This window comes from Pleurodeles waltl, chromosome 3_1 (genome assembly GCF_031143425.1).
Source record: "Pleurodeles waltl isolate 20211129_DDA chromosome 3_1, aPleWal1.hap1.20221129, whole genome shotgun sequence".
NCBI classification, from domain to species: Eukaryota; Metazoa; Chordata; class Amphibia; order Caudata; family Salamandridae; genus Pleurodeles; species Pleurodeles waltl.
The window spans coordinates 238,897,557-238,918,123 of NC_090440.1; the positions used below are offsets into that span (position 1 = coordinate 238,897,557).

Genomic DNA, 20,567 nt, shown 5'->3' on the forward strand with positions numbered 1-20,567 from the left:
CACCTGGTTGACGGGTTTAGTCTTGATGGCCTGCTGGAGTGCAGCTTCCTTGTGGAAGGCTCCCGATTTTGACAGTTCCTTTGACCAGCCCATGGTGAGGATGTCTACCATCGACATGCGGGGCACTCGCAGAATGTGTTTGCTGATGCACAGCCCCATTTGCTCATTGGGGAGAGTGCATGCGCTCACCAGCTCACAGAGTTTAGCGTAAATTTGCCCACCGACTCTTCATGTGTCTGTTGGGATTGTCTGAGCAGAAACCGCTCATAGTCTGGATTGGCCAGGGGTGCAAAGTGAGGGGTTAAGGCGGTCTTGAGTGTGTCTTGGGTATGTGGAGGGCTGGCTTCACCTACCATTGTAGATAGTTTGTGGATGGTGGCATGAGGGAGGTGAAGAAGCATTGGTCGCTGCCGGTCTGCCTTAGGTCCAACTGCTGCGAAGTATGTTTCCAGACAATCTACCCATGTGGCCCATTTGGCGGCTTGAGAGGATGGTGCACCAGAGTCAGTTAAAATCTGAGGGTGGGTATGGACAACAGGTACAAAGGTGCCTGGCCCAGAGATGGGAATTGAGGCCACCGGGAGTTCCTTACTGGCTCCCTACTTTTTGTCTGGATTATCCCAGGTGATGACCCAGACAGGGTGGTAGCTCCTTTAGCAGACTTTCCAGGGTGGGAGGCAGAGGTGATGCTTCCTGTTGCCTCCCCAGTTGTGAGGATGAGGGCAGTGGAACCCGGCAAGATGTAGGCCAGAATGCTGTGGCTCTTGGGTGGCTTCAGCTGGCCACATGCAGTGTGCCGGTGTCCTGCAGGCCCAGCTACGGGCACTGGTGTGGGCCTGTTTGCTATCTTTCCTCCCCCTTTTCAGGCAGTCATAGTTCGTTTGTGATAGGCACTCCACTTATTTTTTTGTAATCGAAAGTGATTGTGGCATGAGCCTGGGCCACTCCCAGGCCTTAGTTGTTCTCAGAAATTGTGCTTACCAAGTACATGATGCAAGAACATGTAGTAGGCAGTGCAGGTGATGGGCCATGAGGTGTGGGCTGCCGTCTGTGTGACTTACAGGACTCGCTTGTGGCCGGCGGGCAGAGTCATGTTGGAAAGGTGCAATGTTGCTTTCATGTAGCTGGTTCTGCTGGCAAGTACCTGCTGGTCAGGATGGGCTGAATGTCACAACGAGGACAGTGTGGTTCCATCTTTGGTGCCAGTTGAGTTGGTCTGGGCCACTGGGACGATGCATTGAGGCCCAATGCGCTATGCATCGGCTGCAAGTTGTGCAATCAATCACTCATGACTGCATCAGGCCTGTTCTGGCACGGGACTGCGGGTGGCATGAAGCTGGGGTGGGGTTTAACAGCACCCCCCCCCTTTGGCCTACAACATTAAATGGACTACCAGTGGGATTTGGGTATAGTGTGTTTCTGTAAGACAACTCGGTATCATTCCCTCCATCATACACAAAACCCACAAAACTAATTTACAATCCTGGCCTTTATATTCTCTACTAGCCCCCCTCCTCTGATGACATGCTGATCTCTCATACTTGACTGTAAAAACGTGCAGGTTCCTTTCTTCCTCCTCGGCACTCTGCAATCTTGCCTCAGTCTCCTGCAAACTCCCCTCTTGTGTAAGTGATTCTAAGAGACAGCAAGCCAGTGTGGTTTTCTGCATTTGTGTGTTTTGTGCATGAAAGAGAAAGGCAGCAGGGTATAAAGAGTATAAAAATGTGAACAAGTGTGTGATGGTGGGTGTATGCACAAGAGATTACTAATGGTCATATATTTTGCATGAGTGAGCTTATGTGATAGTATGAATAGATGTGTGTATATGTGTGTCAGAAAGAGTGTAATCATGTGTGAAGTGCTTTTGAAAGAAAATGGAAGAACTGGTCATTATGAGTGTCCCGGTTTCAAATCCCTGTGCAAACACCTTTTTGGGCAGGAATTGAAATCACACATTTTTCAGTAACACACCACACAGCTTTTCTCAGGAGAAGTTTGGCAGGTCAAACCTGCCGAAATTTACTCACATAAAAGTCCAGTAAATACATAAAGCACCAAAATCTGCATGTTATTCCCAATTTGGACGCTGAAAATTTCTAACAGGATTTAATTATTGGCCCCAATAAATACCAGTTCCTGAGGTACTGTTTTTTATCAGGGCCAATATACAACCTATCTCCCACCGGGCAAATTGTAATGAGTGCCTAAGCATGACCTGTTACACCCACCCACCTCTGTATGTTAGGAGTATTTGTACTACCAGGGCCGAGACAAAGGTGAAGACTAAGTAGAGACTATGAGGCTCCATAAATTAAGAAAATGAGCAAAGTCGGTGGGCTTAGATGTTGCTGTCTGTTACTAACATACTTTGTACATTTAGCAAGATACAAGCCCAAACACAGCTTTGGAAACTAAGCAGTGTGTATATAGTTAAAGTAGGCAGGGAAAATGAAATATCGGGTGAGATGAGATTGAAGGTACAACATCTGCATAAGTTCCTAAGTAATATGTAATTATAGTATGAGTGGAGACAATGCCAAAGCTAATTGTCCGTGCAGCTTGGTATAGTTCCCAGCAGCTTAATCTAAGCAATCATCACCTATTCTTCATGAATGCAAAGGCTTACCACAGTGCTCCGCCCTGGCGCCCTCGCCCAGCTTCACTGTGGCTACTACTCGACTTTGGTCAAAGATAAAACACTGTGTATATAGATTTTGAATTACTGTGTGTGCCATTTGCCTTTCCTCCTACACTTTTCCATCACTCATTTAAATAGAGTACTGTAGAATTCGGTTACAGGTCTTGACAAAAGCCAGGGACTTTGGATCCTATGAATGATGGTTGAATCATGTTAAGGGAACAGAGAAGCATTGATTACCCTCGTTGTTTGCCAACTTTTTGTTTTTAATATTCCCATAAGCAACCGAAATGGTTGATCCTTTAGGTTGATCTTTAGGCAATTTTTATTTTTTTTATTCTTATGTGGGTCCGTTTGTCTATTTAGACAGCTAAACATAAGATCTCTACCAAGAGCTACAAATGATTGTGTCCATCCATAGTACTAGTAATAGATCCGGAGGAGCAACTGATTAGGACACTTGCCATGCAGTTTGGTGAGGGTTTGCGTCCTTGCAATTAGTATACTCAGGCAAGTACTGACTGGTCCATTGATATGTCTGTTTTATTAATCCTCACAGTAATTCTGTTTCGGTATGGAGTTTTTTCATTTTTGTTCTATGAATCAGGGGCTTAGACTACCACTACCTCTTACTTCCTCATTTGAATAAGGGGTATTTTGTGAAGTGCCTGAAGCCACATCCTGGATACTGTGTCCCATTCGCAACACTTTCCCTGAAGGATTGGTATGAAAGGACACACCTGGTGCATTTTGTCTCGTGGCCTAATCTGGAGTATTGTGCTCAGTCCTGGATACTGTATCAGTATTCAGAATACAGTTCCAGTGACCTCACATGTAGTATCTTGTCCTTTTGTCATTCTTTTTGACTTGGTGAAGGGAGAAAGAGGTAATTTCTCCACCATTCTGCTACTGTTACAATAATGTTTGTCTTTTTAGCAGTAAAATCAATAATTTGTGCTTGTTGTTTCTGGTGCTGAGCACTGGCACTTATTTGTGAGGGCTTGGGGCTTATTCTTCTGTCTCAAGCATTTGCTGTGAGCAAAAGACACATATGCAAAAGACAGAGAAAGGGAAAAACGAAAAAACGTCATGAAGGGAGAAAGTAGAAATCTGCAAGAGTGAGATGAAGGGGCAGGGAGTGGCTTTTGATGGATTGAAGAGGCCAGAGATGTCTTCAGGATTACGCCACCTCAGTATTCTGTGTTCCCACATTTAATTGCAGCAGCCGTGTGTTTAAGAGTAGGGCTTTGGGCACCGGCACGTTTTTATTTACAAATTGAGTACTGAGTAAAATGCCGCTACCCCAAAATGTAAAAATGTGTCTGAAAGCTCAGTGCTCAAGGATAGATTATGTTATGTTGTGTGATGCTAAAAAAAAACTGTATAAAGTGCCACATGTTGGTGGTTATACATCTTCAGGGCACTTGTTGCCTATTTGAACCTGATCCTGACTGTAAAGTGAATTTGCTTCCCTTAATTAATCTGTGTTTCATTTACTGCAGAGTAATACATTTTCAAGGCTTCTTTGAAGGGCATCATTTTTATTTTATTAATTTTTGTTACAAAAACAGGACTGTCCTACGTAATTATTGACAATTTACCACATATGTGTTTATATTATGCATAGATATCTAATTGCCTAGGTGTTTTTGTTTGTTTTGGGGGGCTGGTTAAGAGATTAGAGTTAATAAAGATAACCAATTGATTTAAGAATCTGATGTGAGGGACTAGGCAAAGGGTAAGGGATTTATAGAGTGCAACGTTCACCAAACCTGTGGTTTATTGGGATCTTACTGAAAATATTTTCTGTAGAGAATCATAAGGACCTTTCTGAAAAGAAATAGAAAAGGTTGTTTGTGAAGAATAAAGAGAAGTGTGTTCCAAGACCTGGCAGCCGCCACATAAAAAACTCTTTCTCCAAATGCTGGAGTATGTAGTTTAGGGATTTGGTGAAGAAAACGTTGTTCTGATCTTACATTTCTAGAGGACCTATAACACACATATCTCTTGGCCACACATTCTGGTGTGTTAGTTAATGGCCCTATGCACTATGTTCATGGTATTAAAACATGATTTTGCTATGTACTGGAAACTAAGGGAGGCTTCTTCTGGCTTTTGTCACTAAATCCAACTTTTGTACGCCACAAAGCAAATGTGTCAATGCATTTTACAGTTTTTGGGGGCAGACACTGTGTTTCTTTGGGGCAGCAAGAAATAAAAAAGTTCAGTAGTGTCAAATGCAGCCAAGATGTTCAGGAGGACCAAAGTTACTGGACTTCTGGTGTCCATCATTCTCTGAAAATCGCCCAGGTTCAAGACAACTGGTTCTTTGCTATGACTCGGTTGGAATATCCAGCTTGAAGAAAGTCAAGTATTACATTTGTGTCTACAAAATCTTGAATTTGAATTTTGTTTTGTAAAAGACTCTTAGAAAAGGAAAGAGAGAAATGGGCCTTGGACTAGCCAGATTCAAAAAGGGTTCTTTTTTTAACAGCAGTGTAAACACTGCTTCCATCCAGAGGCCTGACACCAGCCATTTTTCATAGAAAAGGAAAAAGATGGGTAGAATGTCTTGTTCCAGGACTAATGCAAATGTGTACCTATGTTTTGCAGGGCAAAAGTCTAGCGGTAAGCCAGAAGACAGCATTTCTCTATCGGTTCTATTGGATGGGTTTCAGAGACGGGGCTAAATTTATCCAGAAAACAATTGGATCTTTGGTCAAAAGAAAATAGCTTATACAGGAAGGTTGTCCTACTGATTCTGCTTTGATATCCAGTCTAATTTTGATGATTTTTGTAATACAAAAAACATGGAAAGCTGTTTACATAAGTAATCAGAGGATAATCCCTACATATGTCGAGGTTCATACAACGATCTTTTCAATACAAGAACATGGAAAGGTGTTTGCATAAGTAAGCGGAGGATAATGACTCCATACAGCAAGCTTCAGGTTCCTGAAGCTCTTTAATTATCTTAGAAAGTGCTTTATAGATATTAGAAGAATATGTAAGTGAAAGAGAAAATAATTTCATTTGGCAAGCTTAATTGTTTTATAATATTCTGTGGTTTGTAAGGGACATTTTTGTTTTAGTTCATTTTCATAAGTTTTGTGCCAATGCAGTTACATTTTTCAAAGTTGTGCCCCAATCTCAGAAGTTACCTGTCACACATACCTTCCTGTGCTTGCAAAAGTTTGTTGGTTAACCGCATGATGTCATCCCTGGCCTGCTCCATTGATTTCTCCAGCTTCTTGCGGCTCCTGTAAGATAATGCCCAGAGATCATTCTGTGTAAAGCCCCCACAATGATATATTGTGGATCTAAATAGAAGGCCTAGGATGACCACAATAAAGGATACAAACATTTGACATATGAGTCTTATGCAGCTGATGTGCTTTATGAGGACCAAATTATCAACCTTGGAACCAGGAGACTTTCACACTGGAATAAAATCATGGGATAGTTTAAAAAGCATAACATTACATGTGATTATAATTTTGTTGTTTACAGTTCTCACTGCCCGCCTATAACTGCCATGTTTAGGCAGCAGTATGTTTCTTTTTTTTTCTTCCTATTTTCGTGGTGTGTGTTTTAAATAGAAAAATAGAAAAAAAATGTAACTGCAGCACCAGCTTGCCAAGGCCTAACCTACTAGCTTTACCAATGCATGATTTTGTCTAGCATTCACCGTAATGTCATATGGAGGGTGTTCCAGTAGATGAAATAATATATTAATTAAATGCATGGAGCACCATTAGTGCCTGGTTAATGTGCTCTTGCTCAAAACATTTTCACCTTTACACTGAAGGAAAGACTCAAAGAACACTAAGAGGCATACATCTATCTATAAGAGAAAGGTGGAATACAAAAATGAAGATGGATGGAAAATGTGAATTTTCCTAGTAATTTATGAAGGAAAGTCTTAATTTTGTTAAAGACACGGATGCGAGTTTTATGCATTCTTATCTTGCTTTAATTAATACAGCAGCAGTCAAGAACTACAAATCCCAATGGACTTAGTGACAAGCTAGCCAGTGGGAAGAAAAAACGTAAGAACAATAAGCACCAATATGGTAATAGCTGACACTATAGAGTACACACTTCATTGCAAGGAGCCCTCTTTTCTTGTGCGAGAAAGTCAACTAGTATCTTAAAACAAAGAGAACAAGGAACCAATAATAGCAATTGCCAGTATAGTTGACAAAAGTTCTTGGCAACAGGAGATAATCCATTGAAGTTGTGGAGAAACTTGGGCGCCTTGAAGGTAAAAAAAACCTGGAATTCCGAAGGTGGAAGACCTTCTGTAGCCATCATGATGTATAAGGCGATAATGCTGGGTTCGCTAAAAAGGAGGGAAAGCAAACATGTAAATGGAAAAAGCGGTGGTATAATACTCGCCTCCGTGTCTTTAATAAAATTAAGACTTTCCTTCATAAATTACTAGGAAAATCTACATTTTATGTCAAGACCAGAGGCTCCTATTATGCTAGTTTAAAGCATATCAACTACCAATGAAGCTGCAGTTTGAATAGGTTTACAATAAAAGGTTCTGAAAAGATTGTCATTAGATATACATTTGTTGAAAAGGAATTGAGACATTTTCCCACACACCAGTTTGTCCATAGAGACCAGGCTGATTTATAGGCTTTTCTTGTTCCAGGAGCCCAGGTGTTGTTAATGAATTCTGAAGCCTCTGTTGAAATAAGAGAGGTTTGTTGGGAAGGCCTGAGACCCTCCAAGCCGAGAGGGTTAGAGAATTGGATAGACCCAGATTGTGTGGGGACCCTGCTGGATTCAGGAGAAGAGATGGGAAAGAAGGAAGAACTGGAAAGTCTGTTGATAGCTCGGGGAGAGGGGGAAACCAAACTTGAGACTGCCAAAAAGGGGTCACTAGGATCAAGGATGCTTTCTGGTGCCTGACTTGGGCTAATACTCTGTTGATTAAGATGCATGGAGGAAAGGCATAGTTGGTTGTCGGAGACCAATCTTGTAGGAAAGCATCTGTTGCCACGGCTGGACGACAGCTGAAGAAATGCAGCAATTGTGAGTTGAGGCGGGATGCAAAGCGGTCTGTGTGGAACGGACCCCATTTGTTTGAGAGGAGATGGAAAATGGAGGGATGGAGTTTCCAATCGCTGGAATCTTTGTGGTGACTGGAATGCCAGTCTGCTATGGAATTCTGGGAACCTGGGAGGTACTTCGCTTGAAGAGAATAGTTGTGGGATAGACAAAATTCCCAAAGGCTTTTTGCTAGTTGAGCTAAAGGTTTTGATTTGGTTCCTCCGAGATGATTTATGTACCGAACTGCGGATACATTGTCCATAGGAAGAAGAATGGAACATTGCATTTTGTGCTTTGCTAGACGTTTGATCACAAAGGAGCCTGCAAGCATCTCTAAACAATTTATGTGCAATTTGGACTCCTCTGGAGACCATGTACCGCCAGTCAATGTAGGACCACAACGGGCGTCCCAATCTGTTAGGCTTGCATCTGATTCTAACACAAGATCAGGCGCTGAGGGGAAGATGGTTCTGCCATTCCAGGCTTCTAAATGGTGTATCCACCATTGAATATCTAGACGAGAGTCTGTGTCTAATTTTATCAGATCGGAAAAGGCAAGGCCTTTGCGGAGATGAAGGATTTTCAAACGTTGGAGGGCTCGATAATGAAGAGAACCTGGAAAAATGGCTTGAATAGAGGAAGAAAGGAGTCCTACTATCCTTCTAACGATCTGAGGGAGATCTGGTCTTTAAGGAGAGTGTGAAGAAGTTATTTTTTGATTGAGGTTACCTTTCATGGAGGAAGATGGAGGGTGGCCAGGGAGAAATGTATTAGGAAGCCTAAAAACTCTATTAGTTGGGAAGGGATCATTAGAGACTTTTCTGAGTTTATTAGAAAACCTAGCTCCGAAAAAAGAGAGCAGGTGAGCTGGAGATGAGAGTAAAGTGTTTGGACATTCTGGTTCATAAGAAGGCTATCGTCCAGACAGATTATAAGTCTGATTCCTGGAGATCTGAGATAGGCGACAATTGGTTTCATTATTTTGGTAAAACACCAAGGGGCTGAGGAAAGACCCAAAGGAAGGGAAGAAAACTGATAAGTTCTCAATTGCCATTGGAATTGTAGAAATTTCCTGTGTGAAGGATGAATGGGAATCATAAGATAGGCATCTTGTAAATATAGTTTTACTAGCCAGTCATACTGAAGTAAAGTATCCCTGAGATAGATTATGGTCTCCATTTTGAAATGGCGATATACTACAAATTGGTTGTATGATCTGAGGTTGATTAGGGGTCTTAACGTCTTGTTTTTATTGTGAACAAGGAAGAGAGAGCTCATAAACCCCGTGGGATCGGGAAGAGAAAGATGAATAGCATTTTTCTGCAAAAGAACTTGAATTTCTGTGGAAATGAGATTGGTCGCAAATGGAATTGCATACCACTGCGACTCGCAAATAGGAAGGGAAAACCCTTCCTATTTGCGACTCAGAAATGCATTTTGCGAGTCGGTTCCGACTCGCAAAATGCATTTCTACATAGCATAGACGCATTTGCGACTCGCAAATGGCGATTTTCGCCGTTTGCGAGTCGCAAATTCGTTGCTACATCTGGCCCTAAATCCTTTGGGATTTGTAGTTCTTGACTGCTGCTGTATTAATTAAAGCAAGATAAGAATGCATAATAGGAGCCTCCGGTCTTGACATAAAATTCCCTTGCCAACATGGACATATTTTAGTCTTTCACTTCAAATCATTTTGTGTTAAATGATTTTTGACGGAGGGGAATGGGAACTATCTATGGTGAACTCAAGAAATTGATGCAAAAGTCCGCACTAATGCACTGGTATTACTGACCTTACCCTCCAAGTGTCACCCGTGATTAACAACCACCTCCACCCATCCTGCTATAAAAAAGAAGCAATTATCTCACCGCTCTCTGAAACAGACACACATGTTCAGAAGCACAGGGTATTCTGTGGTTAGTAAGCATTGTAAAATGCAGGGTGTGTCATCTGGGATTTACAGCACACTGTGACCTTTCCATGTGAGTCTGAGAGAAAGCAAACACGAGGGATGGAAAGGGCCAGGATTGGGGGACCTGATGTTTCTTGTACTTTGACAAGAAGGGCTACATGTTCCTCTTCCATTGCACATTCAGGAAGAATTTTTGAATGCGCGCATGCATTACTTACTTGTCATCTGCAGACTTCTTGCTGAAAGGAAGCAGAAACAAATGTTATCAGTATCCGCCCAACTGGTTCTTTTTTCTTTAACAAGACTGTGGAAAATCGTGTCTTAATAGTGGTGGGTGGATTTGGTGCAAACAAATTAGCCTCCAACCCAGGTGTTGTGACATTACTCATCCAACCTGGTAACGTGGTGAGGGTTGTTTGCACATAAGGACCACACTCTATTTATAAAAAAAAAAAAAATACATGACAGATCTTGATAAAGTTTTTGTGAGTATAATTCTAGATCAATATCTCAGGAAACATCCAGGCCCACTCAGCCATTTGCCATAATCTAGAACGGCTGTCTTCAGGGTGAGATCAGTTTAAAAGCTGAAGCAATGCTGTTTGAAGGGATCACGCCTAAGAGTGAGGTGAGAAGGAAGTCCTCAGGCCTGTTCCAAAAGAGACCTTTCTACAGATGCACCAACTGTAGGGCTGGGATATAATTTATTCTCAAATCATCCTCATTTCATCTTGACCTTTCATTGAGGTACAGACTGGAAAGTGAGTTTAGGTTCAATAGAGTTATCACCAAAGATTACTTGTCAAGGGCCAGCCTTAGGGCAATATGGGTGCTCACTTGCTAAATTCTCCCTGCAGAGGCATCACTTTTCAGGGTGGGAGGGGAACTCAGCTCATAACCAATGAATACTTCACCTCTTTGGGGCCACCTTTAAGAGCGATTTCTCTGAAACCACACCTTGCAAATATACTGTCTGTGATTCTCTGGCCCTGATTAAAAGGTGTTATCCTCCCTGGTAAATAACATTGCTCTGGGCGGAGGTATGTAACAAGTGTTGTAGATACCTCGTATTCTGTGTTTTCTGTTTGGAAGTGAGGCAAAACATGTAGAATTGGTCATTAACATACTAAATTCGCATGTTTTACCTTTTGTCTGGTCCATTTTCCCTGATAGATTCTGATAGGTCAAACCTTCCAAGGTTTATCAAGGTGAAACATCAACCGTGTTATAATTTCACATAACTTGTAATTCAAGTCACTGTACAAACTTATGTTTGTATACGGAATACAATTTTGCCCTGAACTTGTGATCAGGGTCTCTGAAGTAATCGAAAGGAAATTGGCAGGTGGTACTAAACTCAATTCTACGTTGATTTTCCCAGTGTTGACAGTTTGATACATATATTAAATACTCTCCTTTGTAACAGCGCCATTATTAAAAGGCAATGTAAGTGAAAGAATGTTCTCTCAGATCACTGGAGTATAAAACAAGAGTCCCACTCCTTCATTTTGTAGGATGACTTTTATCTACATCACATTAAGGACTACACTTAAAATTCTGGCTCACCTTTTCGGGATCACAGTTGCTGGACGGGATTTGTTCACATAGTCTACAATCTGTTTGTTCAGATCAGCAAGTCGTGTCATGGCCATCTCTGAAGACGATAACGCGGCCTTCACCTGTCAGGGTAGAACAGAACTGATATGACGATGCAGTTACCCTCAATGGAAAACACAGACCACTGTATGGGTTCCGGACATGTTCCTTCGATGTCCCAAACCAAGCTAAATCAATGCAATGCCATGTCATATGATCATTATATAACAGAACATATGCAAAGTCATGCACATGGCGCTACACAACTTAAATCAAATATTTGCCAAAACATTAAGTTAAGTGACCAAGGTGCCCAACCTGGTAGTATTACTCAACGTTATCCGTAATTTGCATGTAGATCAGATGGCTAATGTTTATTGGACACCTTCAGTCAGAATCCCATGGCTTCTACAAATTCAATAGCAGAACGGACTCTGATGTACAGCATCAGCTGCTGTAAATCATCCCCAGCTTCATGCTTAATATCTCAGCACTATTGATCCCTTGAGTTTATTCTTAACCTTTTTTGAAGAATTTACTGATTTAATCTTCACCAATTTGGTTGGTAGGCAGTCGCAATCAATAATATAATATGTGTGAATATTTCATATTCAAATTAATACTCCCATGGCTCCCATTCACAACGTCAGTATCTCTTTCTTAGGCCTCTCATATCATTTCATCTAGCAACCACATGTCAGCATTTTTAACTCATTCGAAAATGGATTGTGCTTTATGTTATGTACATGCAGGGAGCAGTATGTCCTTTTAAGGAGGGTTGTGGATCTCCATAGTGGACTTGCATACATCAGCAGTGAGAGGAGTGGAGCTGCTAGCGAATAAAAGATGTCTAGATTCCAGTGACCTATACTAAAGGGACAGCCATGTTGCCTGCTGAGTCACCCTTTCCTCCTATCCAGCCATCTGAGGGATAGCAACGAACCATTGATCAGAGAGTAATATATCAAATGTGAACCAGTTCCAAACCAGGGACTGATTTACAAAGGTAATTTACACTTTTGAGTAAGTTTACAACGTTTTGACTATTTACAAAATCCAAGAGTAAATTTACTCCAAAGGTGTAACTTGGATGTCTCCACCAAATTGAAGGACCTGGGGGCTGTTGTCTTTTCAGTAATTTGCACTTTAGAGCCTTAATCCAGAGGTACACTTTTGGAGTAAATTTTGTGAATAGCCAGAAAGAAGTAAACCTACTCAAAGTGTATAGCCTCACGCTCCTTAATTTGACATGAAAGTTACATTTTCAGAGTAAACTTATACTCAGATTTTGTGAATAGCCAAAAAGTAGTTAACTTACTCAAAAATGTAAAATACTCAACAGTACAAGTTACCCTTTGTGAATCAGGCCCCCATTCTTTGGTTTAATAAATTCCTTCTGGAGATGTGTTCTTGAGTAAAGGACAAAAGGCGGGTGTTATATCCTCTGCATTGATGTTTACAGTGATGACACAGCTTCAGTTTCCGCACCTTGCAACGTCGCTCCAATACAACCAAACATTCCACCAGCTTTTCTCATTATGCTGTTACAATGATCATCAGATATTCACTAGAGATCCATACACTTGTCGGTGGCCCTTAAAACCTCGCTTCTACCTTGTACTGGTCTATCCGGTTCATACACCCTAAATAAATGAGGTTGCATTTAGCTCCACCATGCATCAGTTGATCACTTTGAGGCTAATCTTCAGCTTTTATAAATCATTTTCCCTCTCCAAGTTATCAGGCCGACTACACCTCTTCGTTCCATTTGCAAAGATGCCTTCATTTCCTTTCCGATGTTTGCATGCACCAAAAAACAGCAGACTCTGAATGATCTACGTGATGCCCCACTCATCCAAATATGCCCTCATTTCCTTTCAGTTCCTCTCCAATGACAGAGACAAATGCAGTAAAGAATCATAGACTATGAATGATCCACATGATACCTCACTCATCCCCTTCAAGTCCTTAGGTCTATTTAATGAATGTCACTCAGCATACCCTATCCACGTTTTTACTACAATTGCCCCACACGTCCCCCCTACACACCATACTTCTGACATTACCCAGCCCCCACGCAGTCCCATATTGAGGCTTTAATAAAGTCCAAATAGACAATTTCCATCAGTCCATAATAGTCTTTTTCTATAGGTGTCCAGTGACAAAGACATTCTGCCATAAATTCTATCCTGTGAAATTATGCTACTGTGGGCACTGCAACCTGTGTATACACTGAACTAATCGATGTCAGCCAAACCTGTAAAAGAGCAGGGTTTTACATTCAGTACTGGGAACCTGGATCTTCACAAATTTGCCTTCAAATAGTTCAAGCTCCCCTTACTGCCAGAGACCCATCTTACCTGTATCCCAGTATATTTTTCAAATCAAAGAATTCGCTTCCTGATGTTGGGCTTACTAAGTAGAAATTATATGTTGTTGACCCTCTTTTCCCATTTGTATTTTAATATGAGGTGATGTCCTCTTATCAGGGCTGGCATTTGTAACAATTAACACAGTGATTATAAACACCTAACGGATGAATTGTAAGTTTATACTTTGACATGAAGCAAATAGTAATTTTTAGGTTGAGACATTGTTAGCTTATCACTATCTTACAGGTTGCTTAAAGCCCGCCCATTGCTTACAATAGGTTATCTTTTTTGATACTCATTTGCCTGCTGCTTTTTCGATGACTTAACAACTTTGCATTTGTCCCTCCCCTGTGGCCTTTTCTCTTTACTTGTGTGCTTCCACTGCTCACGTTTAGGAAACTTTTTTTTTCTTTTTGCTTACGCACACCACAAGAGCACATGTTATCCACTTGTGTTCCTCGTGTGCTTCTCTCCCCCCTTCCCGTTTTTTGTTCCCCTCCATATATTTTTAAGCACCCGTGCTGCTGTTTTGAGTCTTCATGCTTAAGCACTTCAACATACATGAGTGCACGTGTTTCACATGTCTCTCTTTAATCCACATTTTGTAAATCAGTGATTGGGTGTTCTGATTTTATTTAACAATCTTCTTCTGCCCCAAGTTCTTCATTACGAGTGTCCCAAAAAGAAGTTACTGTGCCCATTAGAATTATAAGTTCTGCGTATTTCACATCACGATTTCAGCTCCTGTAATCAACTGAAATAACTGTGAGATGCAGGTGTAGGAATAAGCGAGGAAACACCGATTCCAGGGTATTATTCTCCAAAATCTTGTAAACCCAGTTTTTTTTCCTGCCCCAGCACTGCCAAGATGTTTGGTAGCGGAAATTGTGGGGTACAGAAATAATGGGGATTTTAGAGGGCCATTCATAATGAAAGCTCAGGTGTAGGGCTAATTAATCACTGGAAATCTTTTGGTCTATGATGAAAAGCATAGTCATGTCTGATTTTAATCTGATTCTTGTGCATGTTCCTAGCAAATACTTTTCAAGTGTTTGTATTGAAATGTTCATACCCTTGCTTCTGGGTTAGAACATAGATAGTTATTAATGAAGTGGGTCTTTTTTCACACTGTATCATATTGAACATGTTACTTCAGCCTTTCTAGGCAGGATCAGTGCCCTATGACATAGTCTTGTATAGTATATGAATGGAGGAAGGTAACATCTTTCCAATACCTCGTCTGCCACATCGTCCAACTCTGGGTGAAGCTCTTCCGTCACAATGGAGGTGTCTTCATCTGCAAGCTTTGCATAAAAGCTGAAAAACTACATAAACAAAGCAACACAACAACAGAGGTGGTTAAAGAAAGTGTTTTCATTTTGATCATTTAGAAAAAGGACCAGTGATTGGTCACTCCAGTGTATCTAGAGTTGAGTGGTCCTTGAAAGGTGATAGTTACATGCACGTTAGTCTGCCTGCTAGAGACTCTGGCTCACTGAAGACTCATGTATTTGGGTTCCAGTGATGTACAAGAATAAATGAGAAAACGAGAAAGTAAACGAATAGAAGAGGAAAAGGGACAGGTAACAAAGGGATATCATGACAGACCAATCAAGTGCAGCTAGTTGTTTTTTTTAGAACAAAATTGCCCTGTTTTGGTGTTCTGAGCTCTGTTGACGAAGACAGACTTAAAACAGTTGAAGAGTCAAGATGCAGCCTCTTTAAGCTGATGTATAGTTATAAAATGCCATGGCTATGCTGTGAAGGATTAATTAGACACCATGTCCATCAGCGACCAGCTGTTGTAAGTCATCATAGACCCCCAAGTAGAGAGACTGGATGGTGAGAGGCACTGGTGTGGGTCTGCACACTGTTCCAGTAGAAGTACCATGGTCATATATACATGGTTTTAGAGATAAGAGCGAATTTAATGATGGATGAGACGTTAGACAGAGCAGATGGGTGCTAAGAACTAATATTTAGGAGAGATATTTAGGCCTTCTTGGAACCTGTGGTGTATTAGGCTTTCATTTAAAAATGTGCCTAGGGGGACTTGATGGGTAGAAGCAAAAAACTGGTGTGAGATAATCTATGCAAGAGCGTAGAGGGCGAGTTAATCTATGTAGGAGTAGATAGAAGCGTTTGGGTACAGTAGCTGTTAGAGCAAAATCATGGGTATGAAGTAATCTACGACAGAGCTGTTGAAGGAAAAAGATGGGTGTTGGAAAATGCATGTAGGAGCAAAAAGGCGGGTGTGGGATAATCTGTTCAGGTGCTGTACCAGCAAAACTATGAGTGTGTGATAATCTATTCCGGAGCTGTAGGATCAAAAAGATGAATGTGGGATTATCTATAGGGGCAAAAAGGTGGGTGTGGGGTAATCTATGCAAGAGGTCTCGGAGCAAAAATATGGGTGAGGTAGAATCTATGTAGGAGCTGTAGCAGTAAAAATATAGGTGTTGGCTAATCTATACAGGAGCTACAGGATCAAAAAGATGGGCGTGGGATAATCTGTGCAAGAATTGAAGGATCACACAGATGTGTGGGATAATCTACGTAGGAGCTATAGGAGCAAAAAATGGGCATGGGATAATCTATGGAAGAGCAGTAAAAGAAAAAAGGTGGGTGTGGAAAAATCTATGCAGGAGCTGTAGGAGTAAAAAATGGGTATGGGATTTATCTATGCAAGAGCAGAAGGAGCAGAAAGAAGGGTGTGGGATAGCTCATGGAGGAGCTGTAAGAGCAAACATATAGGTGTGGTATAATATTTGTACGCAATCTCTCCCAGTAGGAATCAGTGACAAGAACTTGAAAATGCTCTTCACATACCTGTTGGCGCTCAAGGGCAGGGCACATAAGGTGACTGAGGAGAGGCACAGACAGGGATTTGGGTCAAAAGCAACAGCGTTAAATGGGGATCCTGTGTGTCAGCCATGTAATTGCTTGGTCTTGTATTGGTTTTAGAAATAAAAAACCTGTTTGGCTGTTCTTAGAGTTAATCGGGAGATGGATGCTGTTAGTGGTGGAAGAAGGAAATTGAAAAACAAATCTGGCCTTTCATTTAGACTCACACATACTTTCCCTACGAAGACTTATTTGCTCTTGTATAGGATGAGAAGATCTTTTAAAGGTATTGTCTAGGTTTTTGTTTTCTTTTCATCTGGCTTGCATGATGCCTATTTATTGTCATTTTGCGAGCCAAAACATGGAACATGATGGACTTTTGTTTTGATCTAGGTCTGTGCATAGGGCCAACCTGGAACCAAGTGCTAGATGTAAACAAGGGACATTGACGATGGATTCCAATCTGTGATTGGAGTCTACCAGAAGTGACTGATTTGTTTAGAGAGTAACAAAGCATTTGTGAACTATTGAATATAGTTTATGATTTGGAGCGTTAAATGTTAAGAGTTCTGGGCAGATGATATGAAACAGTTTTGTGATCCAACCAAATGATGGGTAACATGCGCTGAACACAAATATGTGATTTTTTTTTTTATGTAGATGATATCTAGAGTACATGAGCAGAACCTGTACCTAATTTGATGGAAAGGCTTGAAACATACTGAAGGTAAGAAATGATGGTCTATTTGATCTGAGGTTGGGTAAATCAGAAATGAGATGTTTAATGAATCATTAAGGCAGGATTTGGTATTGATAACGGGCAAACTACTTTCGACAAATTGTCATTTTAGAAGCTAGGTGGACGATGCTTGAAGGGATACATTGATGGTAACTACCATGACCACTCAATAAAGTGTAAGCTCAGAGTTAAAGGAACATTTACCTTAATATGTTAGGTAACAATGAGGTTATCCTTTTCTGCAAGAAGTTTTCACTAGGCCAAAATAGATCCACTTGACTCTGTTCCCATTTTATACCTTATTTAATTTGAAACAAATCAAACTGCCTTTGCCAACTGTGAATAATGAAGACATCAAATATTCAATAGAAAAAAATAAAGCAGAGTTGACATTGAGCTAATTGTTCACTTCCACCTTGTGACACTGCAAAAACGTGCACACGATAACAAATCAGCATTTCTGCAACTTCATACATACATGCAGATGTAATGACTCTGGCACATATACCATACAAATCCACAGCCCTATCCACATCCCTATTCCATCCATCTTAGATTTTGTTTTAACCTTAAGCAGTCATTCTGCTTTATATGCGCTTTTGGCTTTACCAGTAAAGTTACTCCATCATGTTAGTTATAAATTTATGACAAAGTCAAACTAGAAGCATCTCTGGTGATCCATATGGATAGCTGCACTTGTTAATCAATCACAACACTTGATTCAGCTGTGATTATAGGGCACGTGACATGTTAGAAGTAGGGCTGGAAGATGTTGTGTGAGGACAAGTGGCTCCAATTCAGTGCACCCTGGTTGGATCCCCTGATTTACCCAATGCAAACAAACCGAGGTGCCCTAAGAGGCAGACCATAAAATATGCATGTTCCCACCTAAGACCCATCCCATTTCTACACAGAAGTCTCTAACCTCTTGCAGCTGTGAGAGGAGGTATTTCCGTTGTCCACAGGTCTCCTGGTAGCCCACAATGAAGACTGTGAGCTGCTGCTGGTACTTCTTCTTCAGGACATGATCCCTCAGGATTGACTCCAGCTGTTCCTATGAGGAAGGAAAAGATTGAGCACAGTGTCACATGGGGTACGGTTATGGCAAAGACAGCCTGAATGTGAGAAGTTCCTGTACCTGTATGCCCAGGTTAGAGAGAGTGTTAAAGGATTAAGTATTGCCTTCAGGTAAGGAGAGGAGGGCGTCAGTGGGGTTTACATGCACTAAAGATTCATTTACAATCTCTTCATGAGAAAGGAAAGATGTGGGTTGTCAGGGATTTTCTAATTCAGTTGATGTTATGATGGGACCAAGAAGTTCAGATTTCACAGAGAGAAACAGTGATACACAACAACCTACTTTAGCCTCCAGATCAACGTGCCTGCCTGCCTGCTGTGCTTAATAGACATTACATATAACTCTTACCACATCCTCCGCAACCTTCATGCCAATCTGCTACTGCTAGCTTACTGTGTATTCCACTCCATCCAAACCTCTTTTCTGGTATTATGTAACCACGTCTTCTCCACCCTCCAAATCAGTCTCCTGTCCTTAGCATACCATGTCTTCCCCAGCCTCCATGCCACTCTCCTATTCTTATCTTACTACGTCTTCTCCAGCCTACATGCAACTCTCCTATCTTCAGCTTACCACGTCTTCAGCTAGTCTGCATGCTCCTCTCCTATCCTTAGCTAACCAAGTCTTCTCCAGCATCCATGCCCCTCTCCTACCCTTAGCATACCATGTCTTCTCCAGCCTCCATGCCAGTCTCCCATCCTTGGCTTATCACGCCTTCCCCAGCCTCCATGTCACTCTCCTGTCCTTAGCTTACCATATCTTCTCCGGCCTTCATGACACCCTCCTATCCTTATCTTACCACTTTTTCCCTAGCCTCCATGCCAGGCTCCTGTTCTTATCTTACCATGTCTTCAGGATCAGGATTCAGTACCAAAACAGCTTTCATCGCTGTCTCAGAAGAGATTAGAGACATAAAAGAGAACGGTGGCAGAGCTGCAGTAATCTTCCATGGTCTTTCTGCCAAGTTTGACATGGTTAGCCACCCGGTATTGCTAAATGGTTTATCGGATGTCGGCATTTCGGGTCTTGCACACAAACTTATTGCTTCCTTTTTAAATGCTCGGGAACAGTCGGTGGCTCTTGGGGATAATTGCTCAAAATCTATTTTTCTTCTGTGCAGGATTCCCCAATACTCATCTCTTAGTCCCACCCTGTTTAATATTTACATTGCACCCTTGGACAAATTAATCCAGTCTTTTGGCTCTGCCATGGTCGCCTATGCTGATGACAGGCAGATAATTGTTTCTATTCTGAGCAATGTAGATGAAGTGGCTGACAGGTTTAATAACTGTATTAAGACAATAGCCACCTGGATGACCTCTAATTGGCTGAAAATTAAAATCAGGCAAGACGGACGTCTTGATTTTTGGGAAAGCTTTGACCTTCTGGGGCCACTCATGCGGACCTCAAGATCTAGGACCTTCTCCCAAAAGCGGTTTCCAAGGTAAGAAACCTTGGGGATACTGATTTATCTTTCAAGGAGCATGTGAATAAGGTCACCTCATCCTATTTTATACAGCTCAAGATTTGAAAGAAGGTGTTACCTTTTTATTCCATTTGAGTATCAAAAATCAGTAATTATTGCATTGGTTTTGTCAGAAATTGATTACTGTAATGCCTAACATATGGGCACTCATCAAGAGGTGCTCAAGTTACAGACATTACAGAATGCAGCGGCACCTCTTAATGAAGGTACCCAAGCACATGTCAGTCTAAAATGTCTTAAGAGATCTATACTGGCTTCCTGTTAAGAAGCGTGTGGTGTTTAAGGCACTTTGCCTAGCCCACAAGGCTCTGTACAGCACCAAACCCAGCTAATTGGCAAAGAAAATTAAATGGTATCGACCAAATGGAAATCTGAGATCGACAACAGCCGGTCTGTGTTGACATCCAGGATAAAAAGTCTCCTGGGGAGGATGTGGGTTTGCCCATTTTGTCAGTCAGTTATGGAACAAAAAATGCCACCTTATCTCAGAAAACAACCAAGTATTCTCAACTTTTCTAAACTGTTGAAATCCTGGTTGTTTACATACTCCTTTTAACAGTGGACCCTGTCAGTAAGGAGTGTTTACAATTTGTCTAGATTCCAGTGCCATGAGACCCTTGGGTATTAGTGCACTTTAGAAATTCCAGTCACTCATTCCCAGTTTCTATACTACTCTCCTATCCTTAGCTTACGATGTCTGCGCCAGCCTCCATGCCACTCTGCTATACTTATCTTACATCTTTCCTAGCCTCCACCCAGTCTTCTGTCTCTATCTTACCATGTCATCTCCAGCCTCCATGCTACTCTCCTATCCTTAGCATCCCACGTCTTCTCCAGCCTC

At 41.5% G+C, this 20,567-nt stretch overlaps 1 protein-coding gene across 1 annotated transcript in view; it reads right to left on the bottom strand.

The window, feature by feature from the left end:
* The window catches only part of LOC138283986 (myosin-13-like), a 346,976-nt gene that overhangs the window by 271,340 nt on the left and 55,069 nt on the right, over positions 1 to 20,567 (bottom strand). The window contains exons 4-8 of the mRNA XM_069222310.1: positions 18,088 to 18,216; positions 14,815 to 14,904; positions 11,178 to 11,290; positions 9,830 to 9,850; positions 5,813 to 5,898 (exon numbers count right to left, since the gene is read on the bottom strand). Coding sequence (XP_069078411.1) covers positions 5,813 to 5,898; positions 9,830 to 9,850; positions 11,178 to 11,290; positions 14,815 to 14,904; positions 18,088 to 18,216 — 439 coding nt within the window. The remainder of the gene's footprint in view (positions 1 to 5,812; positions 5,899 to 9,829; positions 9,851 to 11,177; positions 11,291 to 14,814; positions 14,905 to 18,087; positions 18,217 to 20,567) is intronic.